Source organism: Desmodus rotundus, chromosome X, assembly GCF_022682495.2.
Source record: "Desmodus rotundus isolate HL8 chromosome X, HLdesRot8A.1, whole genome shotgun sequence".
Lineage (NCBI taxonomy): Eukaryota > Metazoa > Chordata > Mammalia > Chiroptera > Phyllostomidae > Desmodus > Desmodus rotundus.
In genome coordinates, this window is record NC_071400.1 from 29,556,438 (window position 1) to 29,576,733 (window position 20,296).

Sequence of the window (20,296 nt, forward strand, 5' to 3'; positions counted from 1 at the left end):
CATGTCACCAATCTGTGGCTCTGTGTTGGGGAGGACTTGGAAAGGGGACAATGCCATTGCCTGGCCTCTGGAGTTTTATCCAGGAGGAAGCTGTCTCCTGGCACTCACCCTGTTGCCAGTCATGTCACTTCCTCTCCGTATGCCACTGGTACCCTTCCAGCTGTTGTCCTGATGCTGAATCACAGAGGGGATGCATCTGCATGAGTCCGAAGCCCACTATGGGCCCTTTAAGAGGAATCTCTTGAGAATCCCAAAGTTTCTTCTGCTACCCCAACCCCCATTGGTTCTTAAAGCCAGAAGTTATGGGGACTTACCTTCCTGGTGCTGGAACCCTGGGCTGTGTGGTCTGGTCTGGGGCTGGGATCCCTCCCTCCTGAGGTATCCCTCCCAATTTAGATGTGGGACAGCCTGTTCTGCATCTCCATGCCTCTCCACCCTCTGCGCCTCTCTGTGCCTCTGCCCTTCCTACCTGTCTGGATGAATGTGTCTTCTTTAAATCCTTGGCTGTCAGAATTCCATACAGCTCGATTTTCTGACAAATCTGGGTGATATTTGTTTTGTAGTCTAGCTGTAATTTTTGCTACAGTTGTGTGAGGAGGGAAGGCATGTTTACCTACGTCTCCATCTTCTAGAATTCATTTTTTAATGCTCTGTAATATTTTGTTGTGTGAATGTACCATGATTTATTTAGACAGTCTATCAAAGAATATTCTCTTGCCATTCTTTGTAGTATCAAAGGTGATGTAGTCTAGGAACAGAAAATTCTTAGCACGTTTTGAATTTTTTCTCCTTTGTGTTTCATTATATTTTTAATAATTTAAATATTTTTTTCTTTATTTGTGCCACCACTAGACATTCTCCATATCTCTATTTTTAGTGCTTACCATGTTCAAGGGCAAGGGTCAGCCTTTTTGTTTCTATAAAGGACTAGATAGGAAATATTTTTGGCTTTGTGCCTTCAGGTCTGTGGCAACTACTGAACTCTGTTTTAGCACAAAAACAGCCACAGACAGTATGTGGATGAATGAGGATGGCAGTGTTCCAATAAAACATCCTTTATCAAAACAGGCAACTGGCTGGATTTGGTATAAAGGCTGTCATTTCCCAAAACCTGCTCTCATTCATCTGCATTCCTATAGCATTGTTCAGTCTTGTGATCATAAGAGCATTTCTATTATCTCATTTCTTCCTCATTATCTTATTTCCTATGCTTCATCAGGCCCTCCCACCCCCACCTTTGTGATTCTGAGCTCCTATATACAAGGATAAGCCCAACTGTAAGTCCAATTCCTGAACTAGTGTGGCTCAAAGCAAGAATTATTATCAGTAGCCACAGCTCCAACAGCAAGTAAGGTATAGGAGTAAGGCCTCATGCTATGAGGCCTAGGAATTGCTTTATGGCAGTGATTTTCAACCTGTGTGCTGCAAGAATTCTTAAAACATGTAGTACCTGACTATTTAGTCGGAGCACTGACCTCTTTTCCCTTAGATTATCAAAATAAAAACAAGATGACAACAGCCAATACAACTGTAGCCATCTAGTATGAATGCTCTGTCTTGAACCATAAATATACAGGTCATATAACAGAGTTGCATCTTATGGGTCATGTCACATATGCTTGCATCTGATTGGTTAATTCTCGGTACCAGAAGTCTTTATACACACGTATAGGCACCTGATTTTTTTTAAGTCACTTCAGAGCAAAAAGAATAGGTAATTACTATTATTACTTTTTTTTGTAAATCAATCAAAATTATACCTGTTTTTTGTAGATTGGCAAAGTAATATATTTTTTGGTGTGCTGCAGAATTGTATTAACTAGTTTATGTGCCATAAGACAAAAAATGTTGAAAATCGCTGCTTTACGGGATTTGAGATTGGGATGCTGTCTTGATTTCCCTCCTTAGCACTCCAGAGTTTCTGCTTAGGAATGAAACTATTCCCTAAGAACTAGTCTTGCAATTTCCTGAATATGCCTTATTCTCTCTCACCTTAAGGATTTAAATGTGCTCCTTTTCCCCCCCTCTTTGTGCCCCTGCTCCCTCCCACTCCCCTTTTGTGGCTAATTCTCACTTACACTCAGGGATTTAAATTGAATTACTCTTTCTGGAAGCTCTTCTTAACTTCCCAACCTCACCCTTCCTCCACCCTTCCTTCCTATATGCACCTTATCCTCCTAGGCTGTCCAGGTATCTCTCTGTGTTCCTCTAGCAACCTTTTATCTGTCCTATAATTGTCTTCCTCACCCACAAGGCCAATTGAGAACTGTTTGAGGGCAAAGGTTGTCTTTGTATACTCAGTGACTGGATCATAACGGGTCCTATGGCAAGGTTTATTCAGTGTTTGCCTGGATTTAGCTAGCAGAAGGAGCTGGTTTCTACTTCCAGTGAAGATCAGCCACTGGCTGAGGGTCCAGCCAGAGAACAAATGGATTCACTTGAGCCAAATTGCCACTGTCTCCTTGAATGTACCCTGCTTGCTGCTGTGTCCTGCCTGCTTAATGACAGCCTGAACTGAATCCAAGCTTGGCCTCCTTTTGGACACTGTGATTTGGCTAACCTCAATAAAGGAGTTAGTTTTACTATTTCTCATATTTTATCCTGGTAAGTGGGACTCTGAATGTCTTTCCATAACTAGGCTATTACTTGAGACAATTTTATAGCATATCTCCTTTCTACATTGTAAACTATGGGCAATTACTGTATTTGGAATTAGAAAAAAGTAGCTTTGGTTTAACTGTGGGCTTTGTGATTTTGACAAGTCATTTTAACCTTCCCTGAGCCTGTTTCTCATCTGTGAAATGGGGATGGCTCTGACGTATCTCACACTGTCTCTATGAGGACAGAATAAGATTGCATGTGAAAGTGCCTTGAAAAGCTATAAAATCAATTGCAAATGGAATTTTGTGTTAGCTCTGTATTCTAGCAGCACCATCCCTTGCCCCAAGTAGTTAGTTGCTCAATACATTTTTGTTGAATGACCAAATGAACTGGCAAGAGAAATAATGCTATTGGTGGGAATAAAGAACATTTAATGAAATCGGGAAAAGCAGATGACTTGGCAATAGAAACATCCATATGGTGAGTGGTAATTCAGAAGTTGGGCATTTATGAATAGTTCCAACCAAACCTACATTCCTAATGTCTGCTCTTTGTTTTGCTTATTAAAATTTAAGTTTTTAACATGATTTTATTAAATAAGCAGTTAAATTTGGCTATACTTTAAATATTTAGTTCACAAAGCTAGATTGGCTCCAAGCAATACTGGGAGGTCAGCAAAAATGAACTGTCTGAAATCTTTGCTCCTTTGATGGTAACTTTACACCCCCAACACTCCCCACCCCCCACCCCGCCCCCATTGCAAAGCCTACTCCTTGTTCTGTTTACCTCCAGGCACTTTGTAGCTTTATTATTCTTAGTTCTGAAGAAGCATTCACCTTAAAGACTCTCTGGCTAATTTGCACTTGAAAAAAAAGAATTCCTAGAGAAGGGGCCTATTTTATTTTATTTTATTCTCTCTTTTTTATTGTTGTTCAAGGAGACTTTTTTAATCAAAAGGAATTTAAAATAATTGTAATTTCAGGCATTAAAAGGAGTACAAAGGCTTATCAGCCCCATTCAAATCACAATGGTACCTACTTCACCTTCAGTTGTGGTCTCAACCCTGGAGGTATGTAGAAACATCCAGAGAACTTCTTAAGAATACTGAAAGCTGAGACTCTGCTCACATAGATTCTGATTTAGTTGGACTAGGTTCAAACCTGAGCAAAGGTGTTTTTGTAAAAGCTCCCCAGGCAATTCTGTTGTGCAGTCAGAGTGGGGAGCCACTGATTTAATCCTACAATGGCCCTGCCCTGACTGGTGTGGCCCAGTTGGTTGGCCTTCCTCCCACAAACCACATGCCTGGATTGCAGGCTCAGTCTCATGTTGGGGTGCTTATGAGAGACAACCAATCAATGTTTCTCACACTGATGTTTCTCCCTTTCTTTCTCCCTGCCTTCCCCTCTCTTTAAAACTAAATATGTATTCGGTTGGGCTGGGGTGGAGGGATGGGGAGAAAAGGCATACAACTGTAATTGAATAACAATAAAAATTAAAAAATATATAAAACCCCCCAAAAACTAAATATGTGAACAAATTTAAAAAACAAACCTACACTGGCCTTGCTCTTGAGAAAAAGAAAAGCTGAATGCCGTTTGAAGAATAAACCCTAAAGCATGGTGAGGGTGGAAGGACTGTGAGAGTCATTGATAAAGTGAACAGGATAAAAATAGGCCCAGCAACTCCATAATAAGCAAGTGCTTGGCAGCACCAAAAGAAGAAGTAATATGTGGCTGATTCAGTTCCCCACCCCCAACCCCCCAAGGCAAATGGCCTGGCCCTGTTAGTCTTTAAATCTGCTTTCCAGATGGTTCACGGGTATAGCAGTAGATAAAATCTCTGAGCGACAGAACTATGTGCAAATGGTTGTTGACATACCTGAGTCAGTAATTCTTCAGTAGATAAGATAATTTTACATAGCAGATAAATGATTGTGTTACAAATGAGATCTGTTATTTGCATTTTACTGAGCACTGTGGGTTCAGCATTTGTGACTAACTTGCTTGTTTTATAGAGCAACTCTAGGATGGACAAAGGGTGAGTTCACACTGTACAGCTGGATAATCTTTGCTTAAGCTTTGGCCTCCTCAGTGATCCCATAGCAGCACCTTGCTGTTGATAACATAACAAAGCCCTTATTATGATATAACATTTCGCATCACTGCTTGGTTTGCCTTTGCTGTATTTCCCTGCTTCAAAGGTGGTCTTTCAGGAAAGTGGATAGAGAACACAGGCCACATTTTACCCAGCAGTTGTTTTTTTCTCAACACATTCTTAAAACAAAGCGTGCTGCGGAAACATCTTTGGTATTCTGAGCAAGCAGTGTCTCCTATTTTCAGGAAAAACTGCACCCACGGATAACAAGACTTCCGGGGGGTGTCTATCTATTGACAAGCCCCTGCTCTGGGATGTCTGGAGAAAAATCAAGCATCAGGGGAATCCCTTTGATCAAAAAAAAAAAAAAGGGAAAGAGGTTACATTCTGCCCCTTTAGAGAAATGCCTACAGAAATAAGGGAGTTAAATTTAGAAACACTAGTCTTCATTGTTTGTATTTCTTCCTTTATGTATATATTTAAACCTATAAATACCTACAAATTCATTTATTTACTTGATTTAAAGGCCAATCATAACTACACCTCACTTGGAAGCATTGTAAAGTTTAATTAATGTTTCTAAAGTATGAATTGAACTCACAAGATGAAAGATTCTAATACAGTATATGGAGTATGTGTTAAGTGTCCAATCTGGTTTAGTCTAATGGCCATAATTCTACAGAGTCCTACACTGCATGTCTTGATTATTGCGGTTTCAGTGACTTCAACCTTGAAAAATGTATTTTTATGTTGAGAATGTGTTTAATGTTTGCGTGTACAGAATACATGTTTATGTTCTAGCTAGCCCCAATTAGCTGATTCTTGATGTAAATGACATTTTACAAAGCAATATGGGAGGTTTTTCTTCTTTTAAATTGGCCCGAGGGGCCAAGAAGTCACAAACTTATGGCCCTCATATATCATATAATATTTAAGCTGGTTTCTGCCACAAAATGTAAATGTTAAATTCAAAAATCACTATTAATATCACATATCCATATTAAGATATGCTATTTAGTGAGGATTGACCTGGCACAAAGTAAAATGAGGTTGTAAAATGTCAAAAGGAAGATTATTAAATATATATACATATACACATATATATTTCCACAAAACTTACTTGAGGATATTTCATAGAAAACTTAAATAGTAGATTGAACTACTGGGCCATCAAAAGTGAGCTAGAGCTCAAGAACCAAGGGTCTTTTAGAACTAACAAGTCTCAGCAGATGAAGAGTTTAGATAACCATGTCAGATTTTGGGCTATTATTACTAGAATGTAGTTGAATATTAACAGGACTCGGCTATCCTTTATGTTACTTACAAAAGTTTATCTTTGTATGGCAAAGCATTGCCTTGTCATTGCACTAATATTTGTAATTTCAAAAACAGCTAGCACTTCCATACGTCATTCTAAGGAATATAATTCATGAATTTGAACAGTGCCCACTTTTTTGTTTTGAAAAGTCCTTGGTTAAAATGCAAATCCTCCTAGAACAGGTACTTTTGGGCCATTATCAGCTGGCCCATCCATACACCCTTCTTAGGACTGTAACTACATGCATTAGAACAACCTTGTTCATAACCGTGGAAATTAGCCAGTTAATCCTTTATAAAGATATGGCATTATTTTATTCTTATTCAATGAAATATTCGATTCAATCAGTATTTACTCTGCATTTACACAGTTGTTCAGCATCTTGTGAAAATGTGAGATACAATAAAAGTGGGTTTACTGTTTTAGGATACCTTCTGTGGTCTTAAGACTGGTTTACAGACTTATATTAGGCAGCAAAGACAATACACTACAACCAAACAGGAAGGAGTCAATCTGCCCCCCTTTCAGGTCTCTATCTCCCTTTTTTGTGGCCCTGGATCCTAAGTTCCACTTAGTTCCACTAAGTTCCAGCCTTGCTCTCAGCTGGCTCATCAAACAGCACAAAGCTGATAGAGTCCCAAGACGGTACCTTTTCAAGGAGGATTTGCATTTTAACCAAGGACCTTTCAAGACAAAAAACAAAGTGAGCCTCTGTAAACAAAGTTAGAAAATTGGTTTATTCTTAGGGTTCTAACTGGTATATCTCAAGTTATAGGATACAAACTGCTTTTACTCCACCTACAATCCTGTCACTCCCCTGCTTTTATTTTTGTTTCCTCTTTATTGAATTTATTGGGGTGACACTAGTTAACAAAATTATACAGGTTTCAAGTACACAATCCCACAATACATTATCTGTACACTGTATTGTGTGTTCACCACCCCAAGTCAAGGTTCCGTCCATCACCATTTATACTCTGGTTTCTCTTCAGGGTGTACAAATCTTTTGCCTTTCACACCCCTGCTTTGAAAAGCCCAGCTTACTTGCTGGTTTCCATGCTGTCTACCCTAGCCTACAAGGTAGACTCCAAAACTTTTGGCTTTTTGTGCCAGGTACTCTTGAACCTCATCTTCCTTACTTCCAACTGGACATCCTACTTGTCCTATGAAAAGGCCCACTGCACTTTCCAAATTTCTATAAACAGGCCAGGGTCTTTCACAACTCTCTGCTTTCCCTGTTTCCACTGCTCAGAATGCCTTTTACCACCTATCCTGTCTTTTTGGCCATTCTCCCTACGAGACCCAGCATAAACTTCAATTCCTTTATGAACCTCTATTACAAAATTCCCCCAAATTTCTTGTTTCACCTCTTTCCACAGCATCTGTTAACAGTACTGTTATGGAAATTCATTTTGAAATTATCTTCCCCCACTGGCTTCTCAATGGCAGGGACCTGGGGTAGTTTGTGGCATATGTCTCTCAATACACGCTCGTTGAATGTTTCTGCGGTTAGAATGATCAACAAGTTGGCAAATTTAGTTTTTTTTTATTGTTGTTCAATTACAATTGTCCCCCTTTTTTCCCTATTACTCTCCCCTGCCTATGTTCTCTGCACCTCCTCCCAATGCCGAGTTAAATACAGACTCCCAACTGAAGTTTACAAGGTTTATTGTTGCTAATTTAACCAGATTCAGAGGTTTGTTCTCATGAGTAATCCATTTTAAAATTTTGGGTCATGGAATACATTGATAGAAAACATTGACTTTTGGCAATCTTCTCCTGAAATTTATTTTTCGAGACAAAGTGTACGAGCCAGAATTTGGTAAAGTGGCGTTTAATACGTAAACTACTTGGTTAATGACTGATGGGGTCGGGGGTTGGTCCTGGGAATCGTGTTGTAGGTGTGTGTTTGGGGGGTGGTGGTGTTACCTTCCTCTTTCTTGGCCTTAGAATGCACTCTTAACTCTAGCCAGTCATCTTAGAAAGTGTTCCTGGTAGGGAGTTAAAAGGGTTTGTAGCTACATTACTGAGGAAGGGATCAAAACTCAGGCCCATTCAGTATTGGGTCATTGGTGTCCTTGACGTAAAAGAGAAGCAATTTATAGCTCACCCGAATCAAAAGCTGTTTTTCTTGCTATCTAAACAGTTTCTTTTCCTTTCCTATCTTAACCTCATGACATTCCTTCCTAGCAGTACACAGAACGACATGATTATGTTTTTCTCCATTTGGGGTTACTCCCTCCCTGGCCTTGCAACCCCTCCTTATTCCTTTATCTCTTTCAAAGTTTCCATTCTCCCTACCCTTACTTTTCACTTCCACCCGTCCTCCATCCCTCTCTCCCTCCTCCCCTATTTTCCCAGCTAGCTCACGCCGCCCCTCACCGTCACCACCTTCCCTCCCCTTCAGACTCCTTCCCGCTCCATCTCTCACCACCTTTCTACCCCCCCACCTCTACCCCCACTGGCCTCGCGTTCAGAAAGCTCCAATCAGGGACTCGGAAGGTGTCTCGGAGGTCCGCCCCTCCTCCCGGTCCACTTCTCTTACCCCCCTTTTCCCCTTCCCCCCCCAGTCCTGCGGACCTGGGGGCTTCAGGATCTGGGCGCTATGAAAAGTGTCTCCTCATTCACTTCCGGTAAGGGCGCTGCGGCGCGAAGCTTCCCCTGGGACCGTAAAGGAGGGGGTGGGAGTTATCCGTGGGACGGGGGAGGACGGCGCTGCCTGGGAACGGGGGCAGCAGACGGAGAGCAGAGAGCAAGCGGGAGCTCAAAAGCCGGAGCATCTCGGGCGCCTCTGCCGCCGCTTGCCCGCTGCCTCGCACAGTCAGCCAGCTCCCCCGCCCCCTGGAGCCCGCAGTGCTTTTCTCCACCCCCTCCTACCCCCTAGACATATACCGCCCCGCCCTCGGGGCCGCGTGACCGGAAGTGGCGCCATCTTTAGCCTCTTGTGCTATTGACAATAACAAGCCTTGGCTCTCTTCCCCCCTCCCCCCAACCACGGCTTCTCCCCTCCCAAAGAGAGGGAGAAAAGGAGGAGGAGCTGCAGCCTCACAGACTCACTGAGTCGCTCCAGCAGAAAGGGGGGGAGAGAGACAGTAAAGCAGGAAAGGGGGACGGCACGGCCGTTTACCTGTCTGCGTTCTCATTCGCTCTCCCCCCTTGTTCTGCTCACTCCTGGAGTCAGCCTATCCGCCTTCCCAAACCCTCCCATTCCCCCGGTGTAGCCCCCCCTTCACTTTCCTTCTCGTCCTCTGTGTTTCTCCTCTCTTCTTTCTTCCCTTCCCCCTCGAGCACTGCCACCTTCTCTCCTACACGCACGCAGGCAGATAAACGTAGGTTTTTGATGCTCCTCTGCCTGTTGACCCCGCTATTTTCATGTTTCCAACAGGTTTTTCTTCCCCCAATCCCTCAGCTGCTGCTGCTGCTCAGGAGGTCAGATCTGCCACTGATGGTAATACCAGCACCACTCCGCCCACCTCTGCCAAGAAGAGAAAGTTAAACAGCAGCAGCAGCAGTAGCAGCAGTAACAGTAGTAACGAGAGAGAAGACTTTGATTCCACCTCTCCCTCCTCTTCCACTCCTCCTTTACAACCTAGGGATTCGGCATCCCCTTCAACCTCGTCTTTCTGCGTGGGGGTTTCGTTGGCTGCTTCCAGCCACGTACCGATACAGAAGAAGCTGCGTTTTGAAGACACCCTGGAGTTTGTAGGGTTTGATGCGAAGATGGCTGAGGAATCCTCCTCTTCCTCCTCCTCATCTTCACCAACTGCTGCAACATCTCAGCAGCAGCAACTTAAAAATAAGAGTATACTAATCTCTTCTGTGGCTTCGGTGCATCACGCAAACGGCCTGGCTAAATCTTCTACCACCGTCTCTAGCTTTGCTAACAGCAAGCCTGGCTCTGCTAAGAAGTTAGTGATCAAGAACTTTAAAGGTAACCAAGGCCAAAATCCATAATCACCTACTAAGGATTTGACACTTGAGCAGTCACGTGCTCTATTTATGTTAATATATTAAACAGTATAGAGGTGGCCTAATGTGTTATGCATAATCAATGAGGTGGAGGGAGGTCCTTTTTTGGGTGGAGGGTTCATTTTCCGGGGGTGGTTGGTAGCCTTGTGCTGAAGCATACAGCGGGTGTTTCTGTGCAGGCTTTTGAGGTCTGTCTCAGCCTATTGTATCTAATCAGTTATTCTTTACAACATTGATAATCGGTATGGGTGATCCGGATTTTACAGGTGAGAAATTTCTATTCTAAAGAGCTTTATTTATTTCAGGTGCATAGTTAGTTTTGGCACTGCTGGGATTTTTATTTTTGTGCTCCAGTAGGCCACATTCTCCAGTCCCTAGAAATGCAGGTAGCAATGATGATCTTTTCATGCTCAAAGAAGATTTATAGTTAGATTCACAATGTTTAATACTATACCCTTGAAACTCATTGTGGAAACAATATTTGGAGAAAAATATTTATGATCTCTGCATTTCTTTCCAAAGGTAGGGTTTGGAAGTGAGAAATACTGTGTATACACAGAAGTAGTAACTCTGTGTGGCACTAGTGTAAAGATAGGAACAATTACTACATCTATATTTTACCATTAAAATGGGTTTTAAAGTGCTGACTGCACCTTTTCGGAAAATTTGTTCGTTTTTCTGTTTGAGATATGTGATTGAGAGAATTATGGATGCAAAATTTTATATTGATACAAATATAAACTTAACAACTTAGAAAATGTCAGCTTGAGCTGAATTACTTTATATCTTTTGACTGTGTTTCTAGTTTTCTGACTGACTTTTTCAACACTCTTAACTGGCAGGTAGTAGATGCTAAACTGTTAAATGGAGAAGTAAATGAATGAACTAAAGTAACATTTACCAGATTAACTAACTGCCTTGTGACTAAATGTTGCTATTGAGAAAATTAGCTTTTCCATGCTCGTGTTTTCAATATAAGTGTGGAAATCAGGAATATGCTCTATTTTGTCTCAAGCAGAGGGTTATAGTGTTGTTTATTTTTAACCTTTTCTTTTCTCTATTACTTCTCTCCCATTCCCAGGCGCTCAAGAGTTTTGTAATCTTCCTGATTTAATAGTAGACCTTTCTGAAGTAAATATAAGTTGTAATTGACTAACGTGTTCACTGTTTCACTTAAAATACATTGATTTAATAGCTGAGAATTTTTAAACAGATGAGCTATGATCCTAATTGCATTTGCATATTGGTTTCAGAGATTATGTTTGGATTTTTTCCTCTCCCTCATAAACTAAACACTCATTATTAAGGCATTTGGATGTTTTAATTAAAAAAGAATACTCGTTGCTGGCAGAGGAAATTTAAAGCCATTCTGAAAATACTACATAGGTTCCGGAGTCATTTGGGTGTTTTAATATTTTAAAATTTTCCCTGTGCTCATAGATGTAGTTTAAATTCAAACCTGAATTAAAAATGGTTCTCTCCATTTCTATAGATGCTGCATAACTGTGGGGGTCAAACAGACTTGGGTTAGAATCCCAATTTTGCCACTGACCGGCTATGGTGACCTTGAGCAAAGCTTACTAAATGAATCTTCCAGCCTCAGTTTTCTCAGTTGCAAAATAGGGATAATAATACCTTGCCCAGGGCATTATTAAGAAAATTAAGATGTTTATAAATACCTTCTACATAATAGGTACTCAGTATTATTTTAAATCTCAGGTACAAAATTCATGTTGGCTGACTTGAGTTTTACACACATGATGGAGTAAGATCAGGATTGCTATTTTTTATCTTCCATTCTTGAATTTTTACTTTTTGAAGCAATAAAGTCAATAGGAGAAAAAAAAAAACCCCTCACCTTCAATTTTAATAGGTGAGTCAAAATGACTTAAATAGTATTCTGGCATTTCAATTTTACTCTTTATATTAAGCCTAAATATAGTGGTTACTTTAATATTTACAAACAATAATTATAAAGATCATAATTTACCCTTAAAAGTAGTAATATTATTAATGTATTTCATGGGTCCTTCTGTTTCTCTATTCTATATATTATTCTCATAGCAACCTTTTACATCCTATCTAGATAAGCCTAAATTACCAGAAAACTACACAGATGAAACATGGCAGAAACTGAAGGAAGCAGTGGAAGCTATCCAGAATAGTACTTCAATTAAGTATAATTTAGAAGAACTCTATCAGGTATGTATTAATGTGGATAACCAGATTTGGTCAGCATAAATGGAGGTGGATATATATGGTTTTTACTTTCTTTTTAAACATTTTTTTATCTTTTAATTTTTTTCAATTACAGTCTACATTTAATATTATTTTGTATTAGTTTCAGGTATACACATAGTGGTTACACAGTCATATATTTTACAAGGTGATCCCCCTGATATGGGTTCTTATGTCTCCTTTTGGTTCTCTAATTACAATTTCTTGATTAATTTATGCACACTTTAATAAACTATGGGTACAGTCATATTGGTATAAATTGGCCTTATCTTGGACCCTTCTGATTAGGATTTACAATTTGGAGTACTTTGGTATAATAGAGGTTTTACCTATATGCCTGAATCCCAAAGATGATTTGGGGTGACATATTCTGTTGTCGTACTTCCTGCTAAGTTGTGTTACTTACCTATAGGAAAAGCCTCAAGAAATGCAGATATTCTCCATGTTATGTATTTTTTTTCTACCCCCTTCCTATTAGCCTTTTGCCACTTCTTGTTTTTATGTTCGTCTTATCTCCTGGGCTACAAGACACACCTTAGCCAAAAAATGAGCTTCAGGTTGTAGCCCAGCAACTTGGTGTGAGGTACAGTTTTGTTTCTTTTGCTTAACAAATGGGTCTGTACTTGAAGTGTTTCATTTAAATATACTATTAAGGACAATTACTGATTTATACTTCTTGCTACCAAGATATTTTACCCTACTGTATATTTTTAAAGAATGTGTTTATTTAATTTTTAGAGAGGGGAAGGGAGAGAGGGTGAGAAACATCAATATGTGGTTGCCTCTTGTGCACCCCCTACTGGGGACCTGGCCCATGACCCAGGCATGTGTCCTAGATTGGGAATCTAACCAGTGACCCTTTGATTGGCAGGCTGACTCTCAACCACTGAGCCAATCCAGCCAGGGCTATCTTACTGTATTTTTAACACAACCAATTCAAAAAGTTACTTTCCTTTATTGCATCCGCAGTTTCACATAAAAAAATATTTCAGAGTCCAGTAGCTTTGAGGTTTGTTTGTTTTTTAGTCCTTACCAAAGCCAATGATACGTTTATTGATTTTAGAAAGAGAGGAAGGGAGAGAGAGCGAGAGAGAAAGAGAGAAAGATCAATCAGTTGCCTCCCATATGCTCCCCTACTGGGGTTGGAACCTGCAACCTAGGTATGTGCCCTGACTAGAAATTGAACCTCCAACCCTTTGGTACATGGGGATAGTGCTCCAACCAACTGAGCTACCTGGCCAGGGCAGTAGCTTGAGTTTTTGTATTAATAAGTACCTTGTAAGAATTTATGTTGTTCACTTTATCAGAATTAATAGTTTTCATCTATTTTAGTTGCGAGGTAGTATGGTGATGGACAAACCTGGATTAGGAGTAAGAAGACAGAGGTTTTTGATCTAGTTTTGACTACTCTTACCTTTGGGTCTTGGGCAAGGAACTAAACCCTCCCTCAGCTTCAGATTTCTCCACTGTAAAATAAGGGAAAGAATGTCTGTCCTATTTGCCTCATGGGGTTGCTTATAAGAATCAAATAAAATGTGAAAAACACCTTGCTTCACTATGATACAGAAATATAAGTCACTTTTTCATAAGCCACAGTGTGGCTTTTTCATTTGTAATTTGTTAATTGAGATCACCAGTTTCTGTTGCCGTAAAAATTAAATGAGTCAATGCATGCAAAACACTCAGAACAATGCCCAACATGGTAATGTTGCTGTGTAATACCATAAGCATTACAGTGTTGATGATATCATAAGTATAATGCGATGTGTTAGTGGTAGTAGTACCTAAGCTATTACTTCAGGATAAACACACCTCATTTGGCTAAGTTGGTATATTACTTACATGGCTCCCAAGTTGTACAATAATCAAAGTGGAATTACAGAATTAGACTTGAAAAGGCCTTAAGAGACCATGTGGTTCAATAACTTTGTACTGTGTGCATGGCAGCCTTCAAAGGTTCTTCTCATACTATCTCATTTAAGCATTATAGAAACTCTTTGTGAAGTAGATAGGGTAGTAATTATTGTCCATATTCTCTACCAATGATGAAACTGAGTCTCAAGGAAGTTAAATAATGTGCCCAGAGGCATATATCACCAGAGTAGTAGACTCAAACTAAGATGCTCAAGTTTCTAATTCAGTGCTTTTTCCCTACCATGCTGCCTCACTAATATACCACTGCACTTCAAATGCCTCTATAGTGCAGTATTTAAAGGAAATAAATAGTTTTACTTCAGGAGATAAAAGTGTGTCATCAAAGAAGGTTATTTTTTTATTCATGCATACATAGGATGTTTATTTGGATATACTATGTACAGTATCTTTTTTAAAAGTTTTTATTTATTTTTAGAGGGAGGGAAGGGAAGGAGAAAGAGAGAGAGAGAAACATCAATGCGTGGTTGCCTCTCACGCACCCACTACTGGGTACCTGGCCCACAACCCAGGCATGTGCCCTGACTGGGAATCAAATAGATGACCCTTTGGTTCGCAGGCCAGTGCTCCGTTCACTGAGCCACACTAGCCAGGGTTGTGTACAGTATCTTTAATTTCAGTAATGTGTTATTTTGTGTAGTTCATATTTACGATGTATTGATTATGGTTGTTAATTTACCTTGTTACTTTACCTTGAATATTTTTCTAGAGCTTTCGAGATTAAAAATATTTTTCCTGATAAATTGATTCTGTCAAATCCATTTATGTTTCAAGAGCTCATAACTTATCTTTTTTTCTGTTTTTTCTTTCTTGTATTTTAGAAATATTACCTTCTGTTGTTGAATTGTATTTATGTAGCCTAAAATCAGCATTATAACGTCAATATTTGCATTTTACATAGTAATTTACTACATCTGCAATAATAAATTCAAAAGCATTTGTGTGTAGCTCTTTTGTTGCTTTTTTTTTAAAATACTCTTTTGGATTCTCAGACAGATTATTTTGAGATGTTCAAGTTCAAAAACAAGGATAAAAGGATAAAGGGAGTAAAATTACTTCATACCATCTGGATTTCAGGTGTTTGTTTGACTCTGACTGGCTGAAATGTAATGTAATGATACTCTCTTAAAATTGAAACACTATACAAGTATGTAGTATACCAAACAAAAGTTCTCCAAACCTCTCATTTTCCATCTGATCCTCTCTTTGTCCCTAATGTAGCCACTTATTTGTCATATATTTACATAGAACTTTTTTCCGTGTATGCAAAACCATTTTACTTTAAAGCTTAAGCATGAAAGTCCTTAGTGTGGATTGCATGCACTGCCTCCTGAGTTTTTCATTTCTGGAAAAGAACATGCTCTTCTGAGTGCATTTGCAGTAAACAAAGTGGTTTTTAAATGAGAATTCTACCTGAGTATAAAAATTATCTTTCACTGACAACCTTGAACCCTGCAAGAGTGAGGCAGTGGTTAATATTGTTTTGGTTTGGATTTTTTTCTTTGCTTGTTTTTAATCATCTACAGATAGTAGTATGGTTAAATGCACTTCTTTTGAGTTGATAAGCCTACTTTAGATTACAGATCTGACACCCTTGGTTTCTTTATTTGCAAAATGGGGAAAACTAAAACAGCCTATATGGCAGGGTTGCTTAATAATAAATAAAATCCTGAAAAAAGTACTTACTACATTGCCTGCTATATATACTGATATCATTGATGATGATGATGATGATAAATATTTAAGTCTTTTAAAAATATATCTTTATCTTAGATTACATTTTATTATACAGCTCTAAAGCCACATGTGTTTTCAAATCTAAATCCACACTAAGCCAGAACAGCTGGCTGCTACATAGTTTACATTCTAAATATGTATGGGTAGACACCATTAGCCAAATTGAAAAAATAATAGAAAAAGAGAGGAGCTCTCTAGGAACAGTGTCCTTCTGCACTTTCTCAAGAACGTATCTTGGCCCTGGTCAGGTGGCTTGGTTGGTTGGAGCATTGTCTTGTGCACTGATAGGTTGCAGGTTTAGGCTGCAGGTTCCATCTCCATTAGGGCGTGTGCAGGAAGCAATTGATTGATATTTCTCTCTGGCATGAATGTTTCTCTCTCTCTCTCTCTCAAATTAATGTATCGTTGGGTGAGGATAAAAAAATGTATTTTGTTTTTACATGCAGTAGCTTAATAACTAAAATTTTGGTATTGGCATGTGACTCTTTTACTAAGTAATATTTTTATTAATTTAAAAAAATTATATTTTATTGATTATTGCTATTACAGTTGTCCCTATTTTTCCTCCTTTGCCCCCCTCTGCCCAGCACCCCCAGCTTCCTCAGGTGATCCCCCCACCACTGTTCATGTCCATGGGTCATTGCATACGAGTAGTTTGGCTACTCTATTTCCTACACTGTACTTTACATCCCCATGGCTATTCTGTAACTACCCATTTGTACTTCTTAATCCCCTCACCTCTACACCTATTTCTCCACACCCCATCTGGCAGCCATCAAAATGCTCTTCGTATCCATGATTCTGTCTCTGTTGTTCTTGTTTGCTTAGTTTGTATTTTAGATTCAGTTGTTGATAGATATGCATTGATTGCCATTTTACTATTCATAGTTTTGATCTTCTTTTTCTTAAATAAGTCCTTTGCATATGTCTTAACATTTCATATAATAATGGCTTGGTGATGATGAACTCCTTTAGTTTTTTCTTCTCTGGGATATCTTATGTGTTCTTCAATTCTAAATGATAGCTTTACTGGGTAGAACAATATTGGCTGTGGGTCCCTGCTTTTCAAGACTTTGAGTATTTCTTGCCAATCTTGTCTAGCCTGCAAAGTTTCTTTTAAGAAATCACTGACAGTCTTATGGGGACTCCCCTGTAGGTAACTAAGTGCTTTTCTCTCACTGCTTTTAGATTCTCTATCTTTAACCTTTGGCACTTTAATGTGTCTTGGAGTGGGCCTCTTTGCATCCATCTCGTTTGGAGCTCTCTGTGTGCTTCCTGGACTTGCATGTTGATTTCCTTCACCAGTTAGGGAAGTTTTCCTTCATTATTTTTTCAAACAGTTTTCCAATTTTTTGCTCTTTCTATTCTCCTTCTGGCACCCCTATGATGCGAATGTTGGAATGCTTGAAGTCGTCCCACAGGCTGCTTACACTGTCCTTCTATTCTTGGGTTCTTTTTTCTTTTTGTTCTGATTGGTTGTTTTTGGCTTCCTTAGGTTTCAAATCATTGATTTGATTCTTGGCTTCATCCACTCTAATCTTATTTCCCTGTAAATTGTTCTTTATTTCCATTAGTGTATCCTTCATTTCTGACTGGATATTTTTTATGCTGTTGAGGTCCTCACTAAATTCCTTGAGCATCCTTATAACCAGTGTTTTGAACTCTGCATCTGATAGATTGCTTATCTCCATTTCATTTAGCTTTTTCTGGAGTTTTGATCTGTTCTTTCATTTGGGCCATGTTTCTTTGTCTCCACATTTTGGCAGCCTCCCTGTGTTTGTTTCTATGTATTAGATAGAGCTGCTATGACTCTGTGTCTTGGTAGTGTGGCCTATCTTGGTAGTAGGTCTCCTGTAGGATCCAGTGGCACAGCCTCCCCTATCACCCAAACTGGGTACTCAAGGTGCACCCTTTGTGTGTGCTGAGTACACTCTCCTCTTGTAGTTGCACCTTGGTTGCTGTTGGCAGGTCAAGGAGACGGATTTACCCAGGTCAGTCAGCTGCAAAGATCAGCTGTGACCACTTACCACCAACCTCTGCCCTCCGTAGAGGATCAGCTGTGCAGGGGAAGGGTGGTGGTGCTCTGACATGGTCTGTAGCTGTCCAGTGGGTGTGCAGGCTTTGGGGTTTCCCAGGTGGTGCAGGCCAAGGTCTTCCCCTACCTGTGTTCTTCCCAGGACCACCTTGCCTGAGCTATAAAGCAATCTGAAGTGGCTGCTACTTGTGCTGGGCTTAGAGATTCCCAGGCAAAGCCAAGCTATGAATCTAGGCTGGCTGCTGCTGGTGCCAGTCCTGAGGCCACATAGCAAGAAGTTTAGGGGCTGGGAGCGTACTTAGGCCAGGTGTTGCTTGTTTGAGAGGATTTAGGAAGTTGTGAAACACAATCCAAGACCAGTCGTTCATAAGGAAAAGTCATGGTGAACAGTTTGGTGGGCCAGTATGTTGGGTGAGATAAAGTCTCAGGATCTCCAGGATGGGGCAAACAGTGTTACCCAGGTTGATGGAGTCTCAGATATGGCACCTCCCTGCCCAGCTCTGTGGCTGTGGAGGGAAGGCTCAGAAAAGAGACATGGCTTCTACCCGCCTGTCTGGGAGAAAGCTGTCCGGCAGCTCCCACCTTGATACCAGATACTTCAGTTCTTCCCTGTATCCCACTGGTGCCTTTCTTTTTTTTTTTTAATTTTTATTATTCAATTACAGTTGTGTGCCTTTTCTCCCCATCCCTCCACCCCACCCCAGCTGAACCTCCCTCCCTCCCCCACCTCCACCTACTGGTGCTTTCAAGCCACTACCCTGGTGCTGGAGCTCAGAGGAAGTGAGTCTGATTAAGTCCATGTGTGGGTTCTTTAAGCAGAACTGCTTGGATCTCTAGAAGTTTCTTCTACTGGCTCAATCCCTGCTGGGTTTTGTATCAGAAGTTGTGGGGACTTATCTTCCTGGCACTGGAACCCTGGGCTGGGAGGCCTGGTGTGGATCTGGGACTCCTCGCTCCCAACATAACCCTCCCAAATTTTTATCTACCACATGGGGATGTGGATCAGCCTGTTCTGCGTCTCTGCCCCTCCTCCCAGTCTGGATGGATGTGGTTTCTTTAATTCCATAGTTGACATACTTCCATTCAACTCAATTTCTGATGTTTCTGAGTGATGGTTGTTTTATAATTTAGTTGTAATTTTGATGTGGTTATGCAAAGAGGCAAGCTCTGCTTACCTCTGCCATCTTGACCAGAATTCCCTGTAATATGTTAAATAATGCAGTTATTTTCCTCGTGTTATCCTCCTTTGTATGAATAGCTTTGTAGTATTTTTATTTTTAAACAGGTTTTTTAAAGATTTTATTTATTTATTTTCAGAGAAAGGGGAAGGGAGAAAGAAAGGGAAACATCAATGTGTGGTTGTCTCTCAAGCACCCCCTACTGGGGACCAGGCCTGCAACCCAGACTTGTGCCCTGACTGGGAATCAAATCAGCAGCCCTTCAGTTCTCAAGCTGGTGCTCAATCTACTGAACCACACCACCCAGGGCTGTGTAGTGTTTTTAAATCATCTACCATTCTTGGAGGTGGCTATATACTTCTATATTGTTTCAACTTTTATGAGTGAAAGTGTAACATTTATTTTTTTTTTTATCCTTACCAGAGGACATGCTTAGAGAAAGAGAAAGGAAGGGAGAGAGAAACATTGATGTGAGAAAAACATCAATTGGTTGTCTCTCATACATGCCCCAATCAGGGAATGAACCCACAGCCTAGGTATGTGCCCTGACTGGGATTTGAACCTGTGACATTGTGGTTTATGGGACGATGCTCCAACCAAGCCACACCAGCTAGGGCTATATTTATTCTTAACATAAATGTCTAGCTATTATCTTTGAGGCAAGCCCAGTCCATACTTCAGTTCTGATTAAAATAATTTGTCTCTATTAATTACAGGAACTCTTGTTTGGTTAGCTTTTTATTAAATAAATCTTAAATAATGAACCTTCTATTAATGACTTGTTTATCGAGAGATAACCACAAGACTGGAAGGACATAGTTCTTCCATCTCAGTATATAGGTTATTATCCGTTGTAAAATATGTTTGCTTAATTAAATAGTCAATGGTTATAGGAGAGCAGTTAGATTCCTGGCAGAGATGGATAGCTACTCTATATTGTATTCTGTGTAAGTTTGTTTAACTTGTCATTCCATTGGTGGTTTTTTTTTTTAACTTTTTTATTGATTTTAGAGGGAGGGAGAGAGAGAGAGGCATCAATTTTTTGTTCTACTAATTTATGCAGTCGTTGGTTGATTCTTGTACGTGCCCCAACTGGGGATCAAACCTGCAACCTGGGTGTATCAGGATGATGCTCCAACCAACCGAGCCACCCGGCCGGGGCTCCGTTGGTGTTTTTAAGCTTAGTGTATCATG

The 20,296-nt window shown here is 40.1% G+C and overlaps 2 protein-coding genes across 8 annotated transcripts in view; one reads left to right on the forward strand and one right to left on the reverse strand.

Moving 5' to 3' along the window:
• The window catches only part of MCTS1 (MCTS1 re-initiation and release factor), a 44,392-nt gene extending 35,232 nt beyond the window's left edge, over positions 1-9,160 (reverse strand). Inside the window, 1 exon segment of the mRNA XM_024567115.4 lies at positions 9,141-9,160. Within this exon segment, the coding sequence (XP_024422883.2) occupies positions 9,141-9,156 (16 nt within the window). The 5' untranslated portion in view covers positions 9,157-9,160.
• The window catches only part of CUL4B (cullin 4B), a 54,378-nt gene that overhangs the window by 4,612 nt on the left and 29,470 nt on the right, over positions 1-20,296 (forward strand). For 3 of the 7 annotated variants that reach the window (XM_024566889.4, XM_045200733.3, XM_024566890.4), the window contains exons 2-3: positions 9,399-9,944; positions 12,069-12,184. In XM_024566889.4, the coding sequence (XP_024422657.2) occupies positions 9,399-9,944; positions 12,069-12,184 (662 nt within the window). Of the gene's footprint in view, positions 1-8,541; positions 8,647-9,398; positions 9,945-10,123; positions 10,249-12,068; positions 12,185-20,296 lie in introns of those variants that run through there. The other 4 variants (XM_024566891.3, XM_045200735.2, XM_045200732.3 and 1 more) reach the window with 3 other exon arrangements.